Genomic DNA, 21356 nt, shown 5'->3' with positions numbered 1-21356 from the left:
GAAGATCATAATTATTGAAACACTTCAACCAACTCTGTAACTCATTACCCAAGGCAAAAAAGTTAAACGCAAACAACTTTATTGATAAATGTTTTGTTTCTACTTTGAAAAATACTAATGGGCCTTCAAATTAAAGAAGTGTTAAAAAATTTCTTCAAATTTTTTTTTAGCAAAATGAGAATAATTTATTCGCAGTCGAAAAAAAATTGTTTACGCGTGTTGTTTAGGGTCAAATATTTCAAGTTAATGTATTCAAAAAGCAGGAGTTGCTATTTTAGGAACGAAACATTTTCTTATTCAACAACATGGCGGCTTTCACTTTGTTGTTTTGGAGATTAAGATGGAGTAGTTCGAGTAGTCGCATACTGGACTAATAAAGTCGCAGTTAAGCCTTAACAGGTAGTATACTAGTCACAAAATTGCCTAATTTAGTCATCCTAAAGTCTAGACATGGCCATCAATTGTGAAACGTCAAAGCAAAATTTGCTTGTCCCGCCCTCTATATTCTAAATAAACGAGGGAGTGGATAAAGTATCGTTAATATGTCGATGTATATTTAAATTTAGTTTTATATGTGCCTTTCTTACATCCCATTTTAATTAAGTTTTTTTATAAAAACAAAAACAGCACTGAACTGTCTGACTGAACAAAACGAAGTGAAAACTTAAGATTTAAGGTTATGGTTTGGTTTGGTCTGCAAGAAAAACCCAAATTGTTCACATTGTCCAGCACATTGCCAACAAAAGTAAGTGACTTGTATAGGAACGTTTTACGAAATTTTCTTAAAAAAGAATATATTGACAGGACAGATTTAAAAAGTATTAATACTAGTGATTAGTGATCCATCAAATTTTGTAACCCTTGAATCAATGTTATTTTGGGACAAAAGCTGAACTATTAATAATATGTTGTTATTTTTTTAGGGCTGCGGCTGATAATGTCTGTCTTAAGAGGTTTGATTTTTGAGTTTGACTTTTTTTATTTTTTTCGGTTTGGTATAATAAAGTACCTACATCATTAGAATTGTTTTTCATTACTTATCAAAATTTCAATTTTTTGAACCAAACCCGCGCCAGTTCCTTAATATTTTTAAACACATTTGTTGAAACGAATTCCACCAGATGATGCTAGGTTTATACAGGGTGTCCCGTGTCCCAGAAATAAGTGCAAATATTTTAAGGGGTGGTAGATCTCGACAAAAGAAACATATTTTTTCTTTGTCGTTTTTCAAATAAGTCCAAAATAACGGAGTTATTGTACTTTGAAAATTTCAAAAAAAAAATTTTTTCCTGAAATTTTGAGAACCACTGGATCTTTTCTGGATTTTCTTCCTTGTAAATTTAATATAATACCTATGTTGCCATATTATCAAGAAATTAAGTTTTTAAAAGTTTTTAAAAATTAAAAAATTTCCAAAAAAAATTTTCAAAAAATTTCGAATTTTCAAAATTTTTTTTTTCGCGAAAAAAACCTAATAGGCGTGTTTCTGGGGTTGTACTATACTACCAGTTAAAATATTTGCACTTATTTCTGGGACACCCTGTATATACTTTAGACGTTTCCATAATATGTCGCCAAAAATATTACCCTCTGTCAAAATCTATTACCATTTTCAATGGGAACTTGTTACCTTCTGCCACATCAGTCTGGCAACACTGTGTCCGAATCACCTAAAGATCACTTAAGCAAAAAAGGTTAGAAGACAACGTTTATTCGACGTCGCAGAAGCTTTTACTGTGTTGTAGTACTAGTTCAACGTCGGCACAACGTTACAAAAACGTTTCCATTTATTTTAAACCTAACTATTTTTTGTAACTAATCCAACGTTGTGTTTAGTAAACATGTGGTCGCAAGTCGTGAAAATGCTACTTTGGCAAGTGTACTTGGTTCAAGTACACTTGGACCGTACCATCCCGCCTTAAATAATAAATATTAAAATATGTACATAAACTCTTTTTCTGGGTACATCACTAATTATATGCACATTCTCTCTGCATAATGATTAGAAACACTTCATTTAAAAATGAGCATGCACTTTTAGTATACAATAACCGTTTAGGTGAATACTAATTTTTACATAATATATTCTTCCAAAAATTTACACAGGTTGATCACAATATTCAAGGGTATTTTTTCTTTAAAACATCACATAATAAAATCCGATGAGACTTATTAGACAACATTGGGTTGATAATAATTGAGCGATATTATTGTGCCAAATATCACCGACAGGCTACTGTAAAATTAATACAGAATATGTAAGAAGCCTAATTATTTAAATGTGTTACTAATTGATCCTGTTTTGAGATTGTATAAATTGATTAGTTTCTGAAGTAAACTTAATATGATAAATTGATTTTTGTACGAAGGCATTGATCTACATAGTAGATATTAATAACTAATTTTCGGAAATATAATTTCCTCGAAAAAATATACCTGTAGAGTATTAGTTTTACGGGTAGTCTGAAGGCTATATATGAAATACATATATAAAAAATCATTTTTGAATAATGCTTACACTTTAATAATACAATCTTATCAGTGCGCCATTATTGTTAATAATAATCAACACTGGGTTGTAACATAATAATACTTTTAGATAATTTTTAAAAAACGATTAGACATGATACTCATGTGAAAATAACAAGACCACCATCCATTTTTTTTTAAATTATATAAGTTATAGTTTGTTATACGGAGATAATTGGTTTTGAATGATCTTATTATTGTTCCAAGAACTGTATCAGGCTATTTTGAAATACTCGAATGGAAATATTTGCAAGGAAGAAAGTTATTGCTAATTTAATATACGAATAAGAGGGAATAAATTGATAGCAAGTTCTATAGAATCCTTTTAGACGTTTTAAAAACGTTTTATAAGAATATTTTCTACTCCCTTTATATTCCAAATATATTTCTGCTTCCACAAAACAAAATATTAAAAAGAAAAAGCTTCATATCAAATTTTATTTTCTTTACTAGTAGCACATATTTCAAAAATATTTCATTCTTTTAGTTTTAAAGATTTTTTAGAGAAAAATTAGTTTGCAAAAATGCTATACTGTCATAGTATATATACCGAATGTTTTTTAATATTCAGGGTGGATCAAATTATATTCGGGAAACTTTGGCAGCATATTCTACAGATAAAAATAAGTAAAAAGGTTCTTATAAATTTATTGTCCTAAAATGTTTCGTTTTACTTCGATACACGGTGTAGAAGTTTTATTTTTATTTTGATTTTTCCAACTAAATATCTGCATTAACGTCGATATTTCGATGAAAACTGGGTGTTTTTTGACATGAGTAGATAATAGTCAATAAACTGAAATTATATATTTAGGAACTCTTTATCGTTTTTTTAATTAATCACAATTTTTTCTAGAAAAAAATAAATATTAATAATAACCTTTGGCACGAAACCATTTCAAATTTATTTTTTCAGTCTAATAACTACCTATTCTACACCCTGTATATCCGATGCGAAGCATTTTAGAATATATAAATTTATACCAACTTTTTTACTTATTTTTATCGGTAGAATAAGTTGCCAAAGTTTCCCAAATACAATTCTCACCACTCGCTATTGTTATATACAGGGTGAGTCTTAAATAAGTGCACATATTTTCACGGGACTGGTAGATCTCGATGAAAGAAACATATTTTCTCGTTACTGTTATTAAAGTAAGTCCAAAATAGCCGAGTAATTTAACTCTGAAAATGTAATTTGCACTCGTAATAACTTTTGTTGCAGTAGTATAAGTCTTTTATCTTTTATCTGTCCTATTATTTGCCGAAAACATGTTATGACAGTATTTCAGCCTTCTTCTAAATTTAATCTGTCTGTATTGCCATATTATCAAGATAATAAATATTATGTTTTTAAGTAAAAATAAAAAAAATCAAACATTATTTTTCGAAAAAATACAATTTTTTTTTCGCATAAAGAACATTGACATTTATTTAAGACTCATATGAAGTTTTCTTTTTCTGCACGATGAGCCACCCTATATATGCATATGATAAATTCAAATATCTAGAATGGTGATTGAAAATGATTTAAACGAAAAATTTCTGACAAAAGACCTATTACGAAAATAAATTAGTAGAAACAATAGAGAACCAATCAAGTATTCCAAAATAAATAATATTAAGGTTTATAAATTATGGTTACAGAAAAAAAAACATCAAGTCATGGTCGGAAAGTACACAATGGCGGTCATAATAAACGACTTTTCACGAACAAAGATCGCTAATGTTCGAATTGAAAAACGGACTGACCAGAGGTGAGTTTATATAGTATGGCACAATTCAAATCAGCCACATTCATTCATTCGGTACTAGAGCGGTATAAGAGTACCTACTTACCTTGCACTCTGTTTCTGGCCGCTGATGTCCTGCAATTTCATATATTTGCCGCTAGAAGGTTTTCTACTGTCCAAAAACGAAGTGTGCTGTGTTCTACGTCTGTATATACATATTCTGTAAACAAAAATATTGTTATTAGTGGATTATTTCGTTTATAATTATTTATTGTGATCGAAGTGTGGAAATAAAATTATCTTATTTGTGTTGATTTTTTTTCGAGGGTAGTTTTTCCTTATTATTTTCTTTTTTAGTGAAATAAATTAATAAAAAAAATTATTATCGATTAATTCATAAAATATTTTTTTTTTTGGATAAAACTGATATAACTTAGTAAATCTTTTTTAAAAAACTGAAATTTATATAAAACAGTATCACATTTTTAAAGACTAACTATAATACTAAATAATGTTATTTTATAATATATTTTTTTAAATTATAATATTAAATATATTTTTTAAATACTAATTTAATATTTATCGGCATATCATAATTTTTATCTTTCTGAAAAATGAATATTGTCAAAATAATAAATATTTTATATTATGATAGTGCCATAAATATATGTTTATTAGTAATGTATTAAAAAAATGCGAAATAAAATAATTTTTAAATAATATTTTTGTGATAAGTGAAGAAGTGAAAATTTAATTAAATGTAAAGTCATTTTAATTTTTAAGATATATTTCTGTCAGAGTATTTTGAAGATTGATAGATCAATATAGTCTGTAAATATATTTTCATCATTTTATAAAATTTCAGACATGATATTTCGTAGAAAATACTAATCAACATCAACTAGGTAATTTTAAATGTTAATAAAGTAATTAATACATATTCTATACAATTACTGAAGGATGTTATTTAATTGATGACACAAAACATTGATGAATTCCATTCGTGTTAGTGTATGTTAGATGAATTAATTCTCATAATTAACACAATTATTCTGTCGCATTTTTGCAAACAAAAATCGATAGAGAAGAATGCTGCGAAAAGTCAACGAAGCGTCGAATTTTTCTGTTATTGTTCGCGAGAAAAAACCCACACATGCATTCCTATAAAATTGCTCGTCGCGGTAGCTGATGGAGAGAAAAAATATATTAGGGGGGGAGGACACCCATCCGTCACGTGATCACTTTTCGAAACACACTACATAAACTGCGAACATGCGTCTGCAAAATGATTCCAATTTAAGAAAGCGACCTGTTCGCCACTTAAGCTTAATGTGTAATTGCCCCCTTCAGTACATCAACACATAGAAACACAAAACACCACAATCTTCTACCACAGCCATCATTCATAAAATGTAATTACAATATACTCTACTTCAAGGGCAATATTTGTAATTGCTAATTTCCAATACGGTGTAAAGTTAATTATTTTTTTCCGAAACAAAATCACAGCGTTCTTTTAGATATTTTTTTAGTAAGCATCCAGACACACAACACACTACAACAGGACAAAAATATTAGGTTAGGTTTAGTTTGTTTGTCGTTTATTATTAAATTAAATTATTAAATTAAAACTAAAATAGCACTAGGACATCATACTACATACATGGACTTAACGACTAATGTTATGATTAAAAAACACAGAGCATGCTCCTATAGTTAACATGCCGCTAGCAGGTACTCAAAAATATAACAAGAGAGATATTAAAATTAGATCACATTTTAAATAATACTATTTTAGCTTTTACGTCTTAAGCCGGCATTGTATTTTGATTAAATCTAGATTTTCACTAAGGAAAAAGGAAAACTAAAACAGCCAACTGAAAACGCTCGGCTATATATTTTAAAAAATATATATTTTTCTTTGTTCTATTAGACCTATGCGTTTAAAGGAACTCGAGAAATACTCATTCGGCACAAAGTCCGCACGACAAATAATAATTTTAATTTAAAATTATTATCCTGTCACTATTAATTTTCTAATATCACACACGTCTCTTGTCATTTTCCACAAAAATTGAATCCTGAAACAAAAGAAAGTAACAATTAGACAACTTGTTTCTTGTATCGTATAAATGAAATTGGCAGAAAGTTTATCAAAAAAATTGCAAGATAAAATTTGTTCAAAGTAATGATTTCAACTTTTAAAACTGGCAACAATTTCTTTAGTCAATTTAAGCAACACTAACTTGTAATATTTTGAGATTTTTACCACTGAAAATAAGAAAAAGAAGCAAATATACTAAATTAAAGATTTTTCAAATTTGAGAATGTCCTTGTATTTTTCATAATTTTCAAGACATCTTTTATTTACCATCCTGACATCCCCTGTCAAAATATAATAGACTCCTACTAGTTATTTTTAAGTTCGAAATATTAATATAAATTCGTCATTAATAAGTTGAAAAATCAAACTAGAGAACTGCATTTTTAATGTTGTTCAAGAAATAACGAAGAAGTATGCTTTGTACTTTCATTATTGTCCGGTTTTATATTTTAGCAGTTGTTTTAGATTGGTCTCAAGTGGCAAAAACACCCAAAAATGACGAGAGCTACTTTTTCACTATAAATATTTAATAAAATAATTAATTTCTTCTACCATTTCAAATATACAATCTGTCTTCAATTTTATAGATCATCTGTGTAAGAAAAATCACTGGACTTTCCATGAAGTATAACGATAATATTCTTTAATACATTTATTTTTTTAATATATGGCAACAATCACTTTCTCTTTCAAGAACGTTTAAATAAAAGAAAATATATTTAGTAAATACGGAAATATAAAATGCAAAAATTTCTTGATCAGAATAATCGGAATAACTGTGCATTTTACCTAATTATTTTGACCAATTATCAAGCGTTACGTAGCACTATCTATACAGATTGAGTGCAAAAAGCGATACATGCATATTAAATACAGACCTGTGCGCACTATACAGGATGAGTTTTAAATAAGTGCAAAAATTTTCAGAGCTGGTACATCTCGATAAAAGAAACATATTTTCTGTTTACCGTTTTTCAAATAACTCCAAAATAACCGAGTTAATTTACGTTGAAAATTTAAGAAAAAATATATTTTAGTTAAATTTTGAGAACCACTGTATCTTTTCTGGGGTTTCTTTCTTGTAAATTTAATCTAGGTACTGCCTATGTTGTCATACCTATGAAGATATAATGTTTTTCTAACTTAAAATTTAAAAAAAAATCAAAATAAATCCAAATTTTCAAAGAAAAAATTTGGCTTCTAGACGTGTTTCTGGGGTCGAAATATACTACCCCTAAAAATATTTGCTCTTATTTAAGACTCACCCTGTATAATCAATATTCACATTTTCAAGTGAGACGTGCTGGGAGACATAATTTAATAATTACATTCGAAATTTGTAATTACAGGTGATTAATTTACAATTGGAAGAAAACATCATTAAGGGAACTGTGTCTCTGATAATCTCGGTGTCATGTTTTCCAAGTTTAATTAATGTTGTTTTAAGCGAAATGGGTTTTTTTCCTACTGATTTTACATTGGAAAGAAATACCTTAGATTTGTTTTAAAGGAACAAAACGTTGTGGAGAAAATAATTACGTTTTACGTTACTGTTCAATTAAAGTCATGGTGCCATACAATTATATATCTTTATATATATATATATATATATATATATATATATATATATATATATATATATATATATATATATATATATATATATATATATATATATATATATATATCTTTGAAAAGTAAAAGGTGAATAATATGGAGAAATTTTCAGTATTTCTTTGTTTCTCGTAAAAACGCAAATTGCTCTGTACTGCACAGTACATGTTTTTATATTCATCTTCTTATAAATTTAGGATTTTGATAATTTAGACTTAGTTCCAGTGCCCACGGTGCGACTGTTTTGTGACAAAATGTTGCAAATTGGTTGAGCTTGCAACCATTTTGCAACCCCGATAACGTATAGCAGTGTGAAGAAGTACACGAATTGATTCGAACGGAACTAGTTTGCAATCAGTCACAAATCTGTTGTTTGTGAAATTTTAAGGGGCTGGACCTTAGTGTGAACACTAAACTAATCTGTGCAATTTCAACTGTATATAAGAAATGAAAAAAATTAGACAGATTCTGCCCTTTTGTTTGCTATTTTTCAAACAATTCAATATCTTTACTGTTTCTCTAGGTCTTTGAAACTAACTAAAAGATAACCAAAAATGGACATTTTTTGATAGCTCATAAACAATGGCTCAAAAAATTAATTTTCTCACAAAACTAAGGAGTCGAAGCCATTAAAGTTGTAGATATTCTGAATTTAAATACAATTTTCCTACAAATACTGAAACTGTCTCTAAATTATTGTCGTAGGTGGGTGAAGGGTTACTCTTCACATAACCATTAAGGTTATATTTGTATTATATAACAAAACAATTGTCAATAAATTTATTGGAAGACATGACTCAAGGACATATGACGCGTAAATAGACATGAAATCATTAATTACTATTTAGCCATAGATACGCTTGTTTAACACGAATTTGTAACATTAAATAAAATTTATTCTATTACAGCAAATTTTGATTGTTATTGGATTATGTGATTATTTTTAATAGTTCTACAAGAGCAACTTCATTTAGTTTCTTATGATATTTTTACACAGCAGGTATTATATTTGCTTTTGTTAAAATCAGATTGTACAGGCCTGTAGAAAAGAAAATCCTAGTGTACCTATACACTAACATGATCTATTGAGAAATACTATAAACAGAAATTATAAATGATACATACCTCACCCTATGAATCCAGCTGACATCGTAACTAACAGTGCTATAAGCGCTGTAGTTACAGAACTGATACTGGAACTGGCAGTTCGAGGTTCCATGACACTGGCTGAAGTAAGAGGCAAAGGTGGATCTTCGACTCTTACAGTACTTGCGTACCGATGGAGCAAATCCAGAATGACAGCGTTGGACCAGCCAAAACCGAGCTGTACTTCGTATTCACCCCCTGTACCATAGCCTCCAAATACTGTAGCGTCATACTGTAACAAAAAAATGCAAATTTATTTTGGACACACGAAAGAGTTATTTACAAACAAACAGTATTTTTTTTTATTGACGTAGTTAACATGATGGACACTACTCACGTGCCAGTAGTGTAAACATATTTTTTTCATGTGGGAATAACAAAAAATTTGACGCGATTGAAAAAAATAATTGTCCAAAAATCTGAATCAGATTGAAATTAAATTTTCTGAAAACTAAAAGTATTATAGGGTATTTATGCATTGGCGAATTGATCTTATGAAACTAAAACACAAATTTGAGACGCTTTTAAAAAATAACCTAGATAGGTGCATTGTTCGAACTAGTTCAATCTGGTTTGGTTTTTTGCCTCGGCATGTTTGCAATTAAATTGAAACATATTGTAATAATTTGCAAAGGAATGTTCAGTGATATAAGAATAGAAAAATTTAGGACTTTTTTAATGCAAAATATCGAAAGTTAATAGCTAGCTCAAAAGAAATTTGCCAGGTAATTTTATATTGCATGTGTGTGTGCAAAACAAAATTCAGTATACCTATACAAAATTATTAGATATTTTTTTAATTTAAAACCACTTGTGGGGCTATTAATAAATTAATAATGATTAATAATGAATTATTAATGAGAGCTCACTAATTCAATGATAGCAATATTTTATTAAGAAAGATAGATCACCAATCCCGCAGGGAGGTAGCAGAGCTTTCGTCATGCTACTTTGGGGAGTGACGCCCCCACGGATCCTAGTTACCTGGGTCACCTAGGGTAAATGGTGACATATTAGTAAGTAGAAGCCCTTTATTGACAGCCCTTATATAGAAACTCTCGCCAATACATACAAAAAAGCTAAAGCAAGACTAATGATATATAAAACAACCTCAGAGTTTCCATCTGACAAAGGAGTATGACAGGGACAGAGGGAGATGCGATATCCGCAAAAATGTTCACAGCAACACTAGAAGAAATTTTCCGTCAACTGGATTGGGCCAACAAAGGATTAAAAACAGATGGAACCATATATGATGAAACCATCTAAGATTCGTTGATGACATAATCCTAACTGATAATAGTCCTGAAGAACTGGAAGCACAAATTAACAGCCAGCAATAAAGTAGGTCTTAAAATGAATTTAGTCAAAACTAAGGTAACCAAACCAAACCAAACCAAAAAATGGGTAACGTATAAAAATGACACAACGAATTAATAGACAGAAAAGACATTCTAATAACTGGAAAATAGTAGCAGCATATACATATATATAATATATTTGGGACAACTAATACACAGCTCGGGATCTCTATACTACCCGAAATCCACAGAAGCATTGACTTAGCATGTAGTACTTATGGAAGAATCTCAATCATATGCAAATCTATAATGCTACTTTATTTAAAGAAAAAACATTGTAGGTCGCACAACATTCAATGGAACTAACTCTGGACCGTAAAAGATTAAAGTGGATACGACAAAAGATCCAGGTAATAAATGTCATTTACAGAATCAAATACTTCAAATGGCAATGGGCAGGACACCTGATGGCAAGAAGAACGGACAGAAGGTGGGCCACAAAAATTACAGTTTGTTGGGTTAGGAATTAAGAGACCTAAAAGAAGATCAAACCTGAGTTGGGACCATGATATTAGGAAATTAGCAGGGATCACGGGAATTAACACTTGATCTGGTATGGCTAACAATAGACAAAAATGGGCCCAACTACAAAGAGAGTATATAAATATGTGAGGGATGCTACACCAATTATTGGAAATGGTTGAATAAGCTGAAAATGATGGTGATGATGATGAGATGCACACAGAATATTTAATAGCTGGCTAGTCGTGTAAGTTAGTCTTAGCAATAACTATAGTTCAATCAGGTTCAATCACATATTACAAAAAAATGATAGTTATATTATATTTTTTTTATTTATATTTCTTTCCTTTCTTTTTTTCCTTATAGGTATTTGTTTCTTTATTTTTTTTTCCTAATATTTTTTTTCCTTTCTTGTTTTTCTATATTTTTTTCTTCCATTTTTTCGATTCTCTTTTCTCTTTTTTATGATTTATTTTCTATTATATATTTTTTGATTTGTTTTCTATTATTTATTATTTATTTCTATGATGGTTTTACCTTCCTAGTTTTTCTTTATTTTTTTGACATGTTAAGAAGGAAAAAATTCTTCCTCTTTTTCCTGATGTTTTTTTTTCTATTACATATATTTTTTCTATCTTTTTTTTATATATTTTTTTCTATATTGTTTCCCTATATTTTTTATCTTTTTCCCCCTTTTACTTAATTTTTGTTCGTAGTTTTTTCCTGTGATATTTTTTCATCCCTTTTCCTATGATTTTTTTTCTGTAATGTTTTTTACTTTTTATCCTATATTTTTCCTTAAGTACTTTTTCTTTCTTCTTAAAGGCAATATATATTTTTTTTAGTTTTCGCCATGTTGGGTATGTCGCCAGCATCCAGGGGCGCACTAACAAACGCAGCTATTATTTTTTATCTATTCAACGGTGCAGTGGCGGGGTATTTCTCAGCAAGACTTTATAAAACAATTAAAGGCAGAGAATGGAAAAAAGCAGCTTTTCTTACAGCTGTTCTATACCCGGCAATCATTGCATTCTCCTTCTTCATTCTGAACTTCTTTATATGGGGTAAGTTTATTTTTAACCCTGTATATTAAATTTAATTCTTTCTTCAACGTTGAGACACGAATGGGTGTAAAAAATAAAATTTATAATAGTACACAATCAGATTTTGTAGAACTAAATATGGAGACGTAAACGACATGATTTTGGGAAGGGCATATCTATCAACCAGTTTGAGTTTTTATAGTAGTTATTAAATATATAATACGACCATTTTATGAATCTATTCCATCTTAAAAAATAATTTAACCAAATATTTGGTTTAATAATATCTCAGGAAAATTTAAACCAATATTGCACGATGAAGGAATTTGTATTTGTGTGTGTATTTATAGTATATATGTCTATAAGATTATTAGGTTAACAGTATAAAATACCGAAAATCGACAAAATACTAAAAAATGCACAGTAGTATTTTATGTTTACTTCCTGTTTTATTGTTAAATGAAAATCGATTATTTCAACTGTGGCCGCGTGTGTTATTTTAACTTTTTTCTCAATATTTTTGGCTCGTTACGGCTTCCAAATTCGTATGTCCTGCTAATTCAAACTTCGTTCGCAAATGTTAACGACCATGCCTTTGGACGCACATAGACAAAAATATTTTCTAATAATATCTCTTAACTTAAAGGGTCTCTTCTCCACCTACAGAGTTTGGCGCTCCGCCAGTGGCAAAAAAAATAACGAAAATTGTTTCTGCTTTCTGAGATATTTATTACAATAAATGACGGGTTGACACTATTCCGATGGCAAAAAAACTCTAAAAACTACGGCAGTGTGAAAATAGATTTTAGATCTGGTTAAAAAGTTCCAGATATTTTTATAAAAAAAGTTGAAAAAAATATATCAGTGTGATGGAATTTTTGGTGAGCGACAGAACTCAACTACCAAAAGATACATTTGCATCTACAAGGCATAATTTAGTTTTTAGCAGATATTTAATAATTAAATTATTGAAATAAGTTAGCTAATCTTTTAAATAAACTTAACAGCGTGGGCTCTTAAAATTTTCTACAGAAATATATTTTATACATATTTTACTTCTTATGTAACAAATGCAAAATGCCGTGTGATTAAATGAAGTCATGATAGTTCTACAGCCTAAATTCAGTGACATAGAAAAGCTCAAAGCCATTTTATTTATCTGGCAACTATGTCACCCATTTTATTCACTCATAGGGATTTTATTAATAAAATATATTTGTTTTGATCTATTCTAATTTTAGACAAAAGTTTAATGTTTTAAGTGTTGATCATTAGTCCTTACTACGTGCGGCAGTGAAAGATATAATATATTAACTAGGCTAATCAATTTTGACCTTTAACAATAATTTTTTAAAATGTTTTAATCCGTTATAAATAATTGTAAATAATTCTACACCGATATTTTATCAGAGACTAATAATAATAATTACGCGTACGCGAAAAAAAGCGTGATTGTAGACAAAATAATATTTTGAACGTCATGATAAATGGCTGGTGTTTTGGGTAATGGAAGTTTTCAATATTAAAGGGGGGGGGGCATGCATCATCCATCGAATGTAATCGTGTAATCGAGTGCCAAGGCTGTACAATATCATTGAGTGGGACCAGCTATCGCAAAAACGTGATACCAACACATAAGGAAATAAAAATATGAAGTGCAAGGAACTTGGGAAAATGCGATCCATGGTTTAAAGATCACCAAAATCGGAAGTTTCTTATCGCGACGCCAATGGAAATTTATTTCAGAGAGGAAAATTTTACGATTTTTTTATCACAACTTAATTTGCGTTTAATTTTTAAATATGCCCTAATCAAGTATATGTACCTCTAACGCACATAATAGTGACACTTCTTTTTATATCTATAAGACGATTTTTAGATTTGACGAACCTATATGAATATCTCATATACAAAATACAGATACATTTATGCCAAACTAATCAGTTATTCTATATCTAGGAATATTTTATATAATAACGAATTGAATTAATTTTAATATTTTGATGGTAGCTTCTCGCGTTCTTCAATTTTGAACTGTGAACTTGTGTGTAAAAAATAATATATAAACCGAAATCTACTGTCTAGACTCATTATTTAAACTACTGTATAATTATTAAGTACGAAAATAATTGATTGAGTTGGTCAATAGTTTAAATTCCAAGAAATTCGATAGGGACGTTTATTTATGGCTTTATGATCCCTTTATAATAATGAACACAATAATACAAGTCTATTGCTGGTATTTTTTTTGGTCTTTAGTCTTTTAATTTTAACCTTCAAATTATTAGCTTGGTAAATTTCTTTTTGTTCTCATATAGCTAGTCACGAACTGAGCATGCATCCAGTTATATAGAAATTAAATATATTAGTAACATCCAGAGACCTATAATTTATTTTTACAATGCGTTAATTTTTGCGTTATTAATATAGTTTTCTTTTCTAGATATATTTTCTTAATTTTATATTAATTAATTTTTGTTTTCCGCTTTTTTTTTTCATTCTAAATGAAATTTCGATTGATTTATTTTTGGTCTGAATATATTACTTTGTTTGAAGGTAAATAAGTCAAGCAATAATGCTAATGTTTACGCATCCTCTAATTCTTCATAATCGAGGATGCGTGAACGTGATTGAAATCATGAGAGAATAGATTAACACTGGCAATTTTTTAACTAAATATTTTGACGATCAAAGAGTCATATGACAGGAAAATTAACTAATAAAATTTGTTCATCCATACCTTTTCGTACATCGCATCAGACTCCTTAAAGGCCTTGTAGTTCGATCTGATCCATGATTCAGCCAGTTCATAAGCCAGTCTTACAGCATATTCATCGCCAGTGTTGTTCAAACCGACGATCATGATGTGCTGTAATGGTGGCCAGGCATTGGGGTAATCCCACTGCTCACCAGTGTGCTCTACTGAACTAGGCACACCTCCTGGATACATAATATTCTTGTTTTGAAGGTATTTCAACACACTCCGTACGATTTTTTCCTTGTCACTTGCGTTATAGCATCCCGTCCATAGGGGCGAAATGTTTGTGGGGTAGAAATAATCCCTTTTGACTGCATTGTATAGGTCGTAGTCTAACCACGCACCGATTTCCTCGTGCCAAAGTACAGCCGTTGTGGCTTCTATCCATTGGTTGCCTATGTCGGTGTACATCCTGGCCTTCTCCTTGTTGTTAAACATCGTATTAAATTCGGATAGTAACACCGCATTCCAATAAATTAGGGCATTTAAATCCACCGGCACGATGGATCGGGTTTTAATGTTGGTTAAATTACCTGAAAAGATAATATATATTTTATTAGAATTGTCTTAGGGCATAAAACAACTGAAAAAATAAGAGAGACATATTTTGTTTTCAGGAAATCAATCCTATCTTCCTCAAATAAATCTTTATACCAGGAGTGTTGTTTTAAATGAAGAAATTTACTTACAATATTTTAATTAGAAGTCGTATTTTAAAAAAGGTGCCATTATTTGTGTGTCATCGAATGAGTACTATCACGCGTATCAGTAGGCGTATAAATTACATTTCAGTTTGAGATTACTTATGTCTAATATCTATGGCGCTTGATGATAGTGACATTGACTACTGTTCGTGATGTATTTGCACAATCAACTGCCATTGCCAATATTCAAGAACATGTTTAATTTTATAGCCTTTTCTGGCCTAGTTTTTCCTGTCAAAGAAGAGTTTGGGTTGCAAAAAGTTTATATTAGTGCTTAAACTTTTAAATTATAAGCTAGCTACAGTGAATATATTTAAGAAAATCTTAAAGTGTAGAGACTAATTTTAATATAATAGTAAAATATTTAATATGGGTACCTTTGTTTGTAGCATTGGTGATGAACCATCTACTTGAGAAATCCCAGCCAGATTCAGCTGCTGCTTTTAATTCCGAATAATAAGCTTCCTTTTTGTGGTCTTCTTTGAAAATAGCAGCACTTTCTACGTCTTCTGAGTAAGATTCCGGTCTAGGTCCTTGGGATTTGTCGCCGTAGACAGCCAGGGTGTAGTTTTTACCGTCCATGTGGATGTTTCTTGTATGTTCCCGCATCCAATATTCGAATTCTTTCTCCATCGTCGGTAAATGTTTCTCTATAAAGCTGACGTCGTGAGTAAAATCGTAGTAAGATTTGATCATAGGGATCAGAAACGGAGGTTGTGATCTGGCCAAATAATAGATTCTGCCTCCATTAGGAATGTGACCGTAGGTATCTACTATATACAAGAAATTTTCTAAAATTCCTTTGACTGTTTGTTTCATTTCTGAGAGCAAGAGACCTTGGATGATCCAATAAGTGTCCCAATAGTAAAACTCGCGGAACCGGCCGCCTGGAACAATTACAGGATTTGGAACCCAAATAATACTGAATTGATCTTGATGCTGTTTCACTTCGTCTTTCATTTTCCTTCCTAGGATTTTCCAGATATCGTTTAGCTTCTTCGCCCAATTTTTCAGTTCGTGGTCCTCAATTTGATCGAGAAACTTCGGATGGGAAGTCCAGTCTTCAGGATCCCAATCTTCGAATTCCTGGCCAGCAGGATCGAAGGTGTTTTCCACAAATTTCATTACTTCCGCCCTAGTCGGTCTCCTGTCTTTAAAATCTAACATAAATAAGTCGAACTTAGCTAAGGTTTCGTTGGGTGAGTATTTCATTTTCATGTCGACGAAAGTTTTTGAGTCCTCGTAGATTTTTGCCATCTGAATAGTGTCTAGGAGTCGTCCATGGCAGTAAATATCACTGAAACAATTATAGTTACCTTTTAGATGGCTGTCAGCCAAAATCAGGCGGCAAAAAAGTCAAAACGCGCACGTATGTTATTAGGAAAAATTATTAGCGGAAAGTATTAACAAAAAGTCCGCACATATATAATTACAATTGATATAGATATCATGAGGCAATATAATCGATTGATCAACGTTAAGTAAAGGTCGTGCGGTTTTAAGTTCAGAAACAATAAAGCAGGAAACGATTAATTAAAAAGGAATAACAAATCAGATTTAATTCTTACCTAAAGCATGTCGGAAGGAATTGCTCTTCCTCGCAGTAGCTGATTTGGGTTAAGCTGACTAGGAACATTACAAATACCACCACTCTGTGCGTCATTGTTTCAGTCTTGGTTACGAAATAATTTAATTAAAGAAAAATTAAAAGTTCTTAAATAAATTAACTTGAATCCTGAATCGAGTCAATCCACGATGGTTCTTGTGTAGGAATTTATGTAACTGAAGAGCACATCCACAAAATCATTCCTACGAAGAGAGAGAACATTAAACTAATTGCGGCGAGCACACAAAAATTTCAGAGTGTAAATCAGTGCCAAGAAAAGAGCGCGCGAATCATAGCTTAACTTGACAGAACCTCGTTGTTGTTACTGACTGTATAGACTCGCGGCTAACCAACTAAGCAGGTGATATAATTGTGCAAGTTCTGACGTATCGCCGTGACGTAGGAGACAAGCCCCTTCTCTTCTGCTCTGCGATTGGTCGCCCACAGACGCACCTCTAATGAGAATTTTAACTTGAAATTTTTACTATCCGCTTTGTACCTGACTTTACGGTCAAAGATCGTTATGACGTAGTCGATACTTCTTGAAGTAGTACCATAGCAACAATAAAAAGTACGATTTTTTTTCTTTTTTTGCATCTTCATCGTCAGACGTAATCCTGTTTGGAAATTTCGTTAATTGTTTTTTGCATTTCGTTGTTTTGAATCTGAGTCGCAAAATGTCAATTATTTGTTACATCACTATTTATCTAAGATGGTGTCACATCAAAATTCATATCGTTTCCTTAAAGAGTTAGATTTAAAACTTATATGAACCAAAATTCAGATGTGTTTTTCATTGAAACGGGTGGGTACTGCTATGTTTTAGGAAAAACTATAATAAGAATTGCACAATAAACGGTAATACCTACATTTCGAGGTATTTTTGGAACAGACGCTCACATGATTGGGGGCTCGGCTCCAAACAGTTCAACGTCATCAGTTATTTTTATGTCGATAGCGGTTGCGACTACATTGTTTAAATATTTACAGATAATGAAACGACATATTCAGCCATATTCGCTATTCATAAACACGTGCGCATTATGATAACTGTCATCATTCATTTTTATGTTTAAGTTTTCCCACTTGAACTGTTTTAATCCGACTAAAGGTCGAAAGATCATCTTTTTTTCCTCAATTATTTAATAACTAAGCCTGCTACAGTGAATGTGTAGTTATTAAGTTATTAAAGTTAATATTTGAAATATGCAGTTCTAAAAAATGGAAAATATGTTGATATTAAAGAACTGGTTCTTTCAAATAAATAGAAATATACCGTAGCCTTGGTCAGGAAGAAAGAATTTTCTTATTGAAATTGCGGCCTTGAATTATTGTTATGTACGTATAGTTAATTAAAGTCTTTGGTTTCATCTTTAATTGGACAAGTTATACACAAATTGGAAAAAAGTGACCTTCTTCTTAATACAGCTATGTATATCCCTTCTCTTGTGTTTATTTTAAATCAGTAATCATTTCAATAATGATTGCGGTTTTGTGGATTAAGAATATTGTCACCAACGGAGATAAGACAACTGTAAAATCGTAACGTAAAAATCACGAAAGAAAAGTTTAATCACAGGGAACTATTATATTAAAATATTTATATAACCGATATGGTTTTAATGATAAAATAATTATTATTTGGGTTTTCAAAATGGCAACAATAATTATTAAGTCTCTTATCGCATGGAAAACTTTTTAAGGCCAAAAGAAATGGCCAGTCAGAGATATATAAATCTGCTAAACATTTCAAAATTAACACTATAATAAATTCTGGACAATCTATTAAAATGTACATTCTTGCCGTTCTAGGTAATTTCTGAAACGAGTCTTCATTGGATCTCTGATGAAATTAACTGTGTAATTTGTTTCATAAAAGCCATAAAATAATCTAGTTTAAACATTTATATCTGAGCGCTTATGCTGTAAATTAGTGGCGGATGGATCTAAAGGGCACAGTGGCACGTGCCCTCCACCCGCCAAGATAAAAGAAAAAATAAGTACCTATATAATTGAGCGCATGATCATATTTTTACACTACACAAAATAAAAAAAAATATGATTTGATAAGACATTTTTTAACTATAAATATGGAAAAATTCAATGTGAAAATAACGGTTTAATAAATATCCCTACAATAGTAAACGAATAAACAAAATTGAATTAAGTCGGTTTAAGTTGTCTACATTTTTGAAACAGTCGTTCTCAATTACCAAAGTGCGAAATTATTTATTTGTAAATGCACATGTTCGTACACTCATACATTTTAATATTCTCTTCTTAAATTACTAAAAAAAGTAACACGTAGATAAAATCACGTGAAATATTTTTGGATTAAACCCAATTTGTGACACAGTTGGTTGAATTATCAAAACAGCTTTAAACACTTACACTGCCTATTTAGAAAAAATACAGTTTCGGAAAGTTTTCGAAGACAAAAATGTGTTAAATAATATAAAGCCGATAATCAACATGATTAATATATTTATAGACTTAATGGAGTCCCTTCTCGATGATTTTTTATCTTTTTAGCGTATATTTCTACCCGAAGGATGCTATTGTTGGGGCAAATTGGTGTGGAGTATTTTTTTTGGCCAAATACTATCCATGTTCCTGCTTTAGTTTTGGAAGCATCAGTATATCACTTTATGGTCTGGTCTTTTAACTGCCGAGCAAATTTTTTTCTCTTTCAATCCATTTTATTGCTCAATACTTCAGCGAGGTGTTTTTTAAAGTTATGCATTCTTGGTATGTCATCCACTGGGAGTTGGCAGAGTGGCATTTTCTTTTTGAGGGTGTTCCAAGCTCCTGAGTTGCAATTATTGCCAATTATTGTCATAATCTGCAGTGGTGTTACTCTATTGCGGCTATTTTGTATGATTTTATGACTCCTATGAAGCTATAATTAATGTAAGAAATGATCTTTATAAGTTATACTTAACCCTCAACTGGCGTGATGAATTCTTGTAACGCTTATGGCGTGGTGCGGTCCGACGGACCCCAATTTTTTATTCAGTTTAAAATACATGATGAAGAGATTTTATAAAAAAAACTTGTTATTTTAACACTGTTTACAATATATTCAAACTTGTGAACAAACAATTTCATTAATTTTCAACAAATTAATAAGAACGGACACAAAAATAAAGTAAAACGCATTTTTAGGAATTTTTGACAACAGAAATATAACTTATTGGCTAAGAAACCCATAGTAATTAAAAACATATATATTTTATGATTTTACCGTATTACTAAAAGTACAAACAACTGAAATATGAAGCTAAAGTAATAAACATAAATTATTTTCAACAAAACTGCAAACCTTGAATGTACATAACTTTTTCAAATACAGTTCATGCTAATATAGGATCTGCATTTGCCGCATATAGATCGTGCACATTTGATTCATGAGGTTTTTGTTTTATGTCATTTCTTCATTGACATATGGTTGCCATATACCACATCTCTTTGTTTTCTGGTACTGATTATTCAATTTTCTCTCTTCTATAAGCAAGGGATTCAGAATCGTAGTTATGGTTATTCTTCGAAGAAAAATCAATGTCTCGATGGTCTTCATCTCACTTAAGCCTCTTTAAGTTCATCAAACCACTCAATTAATGCTTCCTCAAAATTGGCGTCCCAGTGAGGCCCACTTTTTAGACTACCCACCATCCTAATAATGTAACATTCTTGGCGTGGTGGTGCCACACAGACCCCAATAAAACTTTAGCCCCCGCTGGTAGGAACAATACTTGATAAAATCAAGTGCGCCTTTAACAGTTGCATATTGGTACCCTAACTTAAAGGGAAATGGCGCGGCGAGGTCTAATTCTTAAATATAAACATTTTACAGAGGTTTAGTGCTTGAGGTCCGCTGGACCCCACCACGCCAGTTGAGGGTTAAAATATGTATAAAATTCAATATAAAGTGTCTCAACTAAAGCTTATTAGCTTCATATACTGATATTGTGTATCATTTTTAGAGTCGCTAGAGATAAAAGTGTATATTAATTTTATAAATAAACTCTAATATAATTACTTAGTTTAAGAAACAGCCTATTGCCACACGCCACTGAAAGTGCTGAAGGGCCGTATCTGATAAAAGGACTGCAGTTAAATGAATTCGTGACCGAAGGCATGTATGAAGTTGAGAAATGTTATGAAAGGTTGGCGAGAGTTATGAATTCTTGCGTTTTCATTTTGTGACTCTAGACACGTTGTAATGCTCCACTCGAACAGTGAATCATTTTTTAACGATCAGTTAGTTGTTAAGTCCTATTTAATCCACCCCATACT

At 30.8% G+C, this 21356-nt stretch overlaps 1 protein-coding gene across 5 annotated transcripts in view; it reads right to left on the bottom strand.

The window, feature by feature from the left end:
* The window catches only part of LOC115882559 (trehalase-like), a 44607-nt gene that overhangs the window by 1830 nt on the left and 21421 nt on the right, over nucleotides 1-21356 (bottom strand). For 2 of the 5 annotated variants that reach the window (XM_030900727.1, XM_030900728.1), the window contains exons 2-6: nucleotides 17023-17263; nucleotides 15832-16751; nucleotides 14733-15283; nucleotides 9111-9358; nucleotides 4369-4482 (exon numbers count right to left, since the gene is read on the bottom strand). In XM_030900727.1, the coding sequence (XP_030756587.1) occupies nucleotides 4369-4482; nucleotides 9111-9358; nucleotides 14733-15283; nucleotides 15832-16751; nucleotides 17023-17117 (1928 nt within the window). In that variant the 5' untranslated portion in view covers nucleotides 17118-17263. Of the gene's footprint in view, nucleotides 1-4368; nucleotides 4483-5846; nucleotides 6344-9105; nucleotides 9359-14732; nucleotides 15284-15831; nucleotides 16752-17022; nucleotides 17417-21356 lie in introns of those variants that run through there. The other 3 variants (XM_030900726.1, XM_030900730.1, XM_030900729.1) reach the window with 3 other exon arrangements.

This window comes from Sitophilus oryzae, unplaced genomic scaffold, assembly GCF_002938485.1.
Source record: "Sitophilus oryzae breed Bouriz unplaced genomic scaffold, Soryzae_2.0 scaffold_177_pilon_pilon, whole genome shotgun sequence".
Lineage (NCBI taxonomy): Eukaryota > Metazoa > Arthropoda > Insecta > Coleoptera > Curculionidae > Sitophilus > Sitophilus oryzae.
This window is presented reverse-complemented; position numbering and strand designations above follow the sequence as displayed.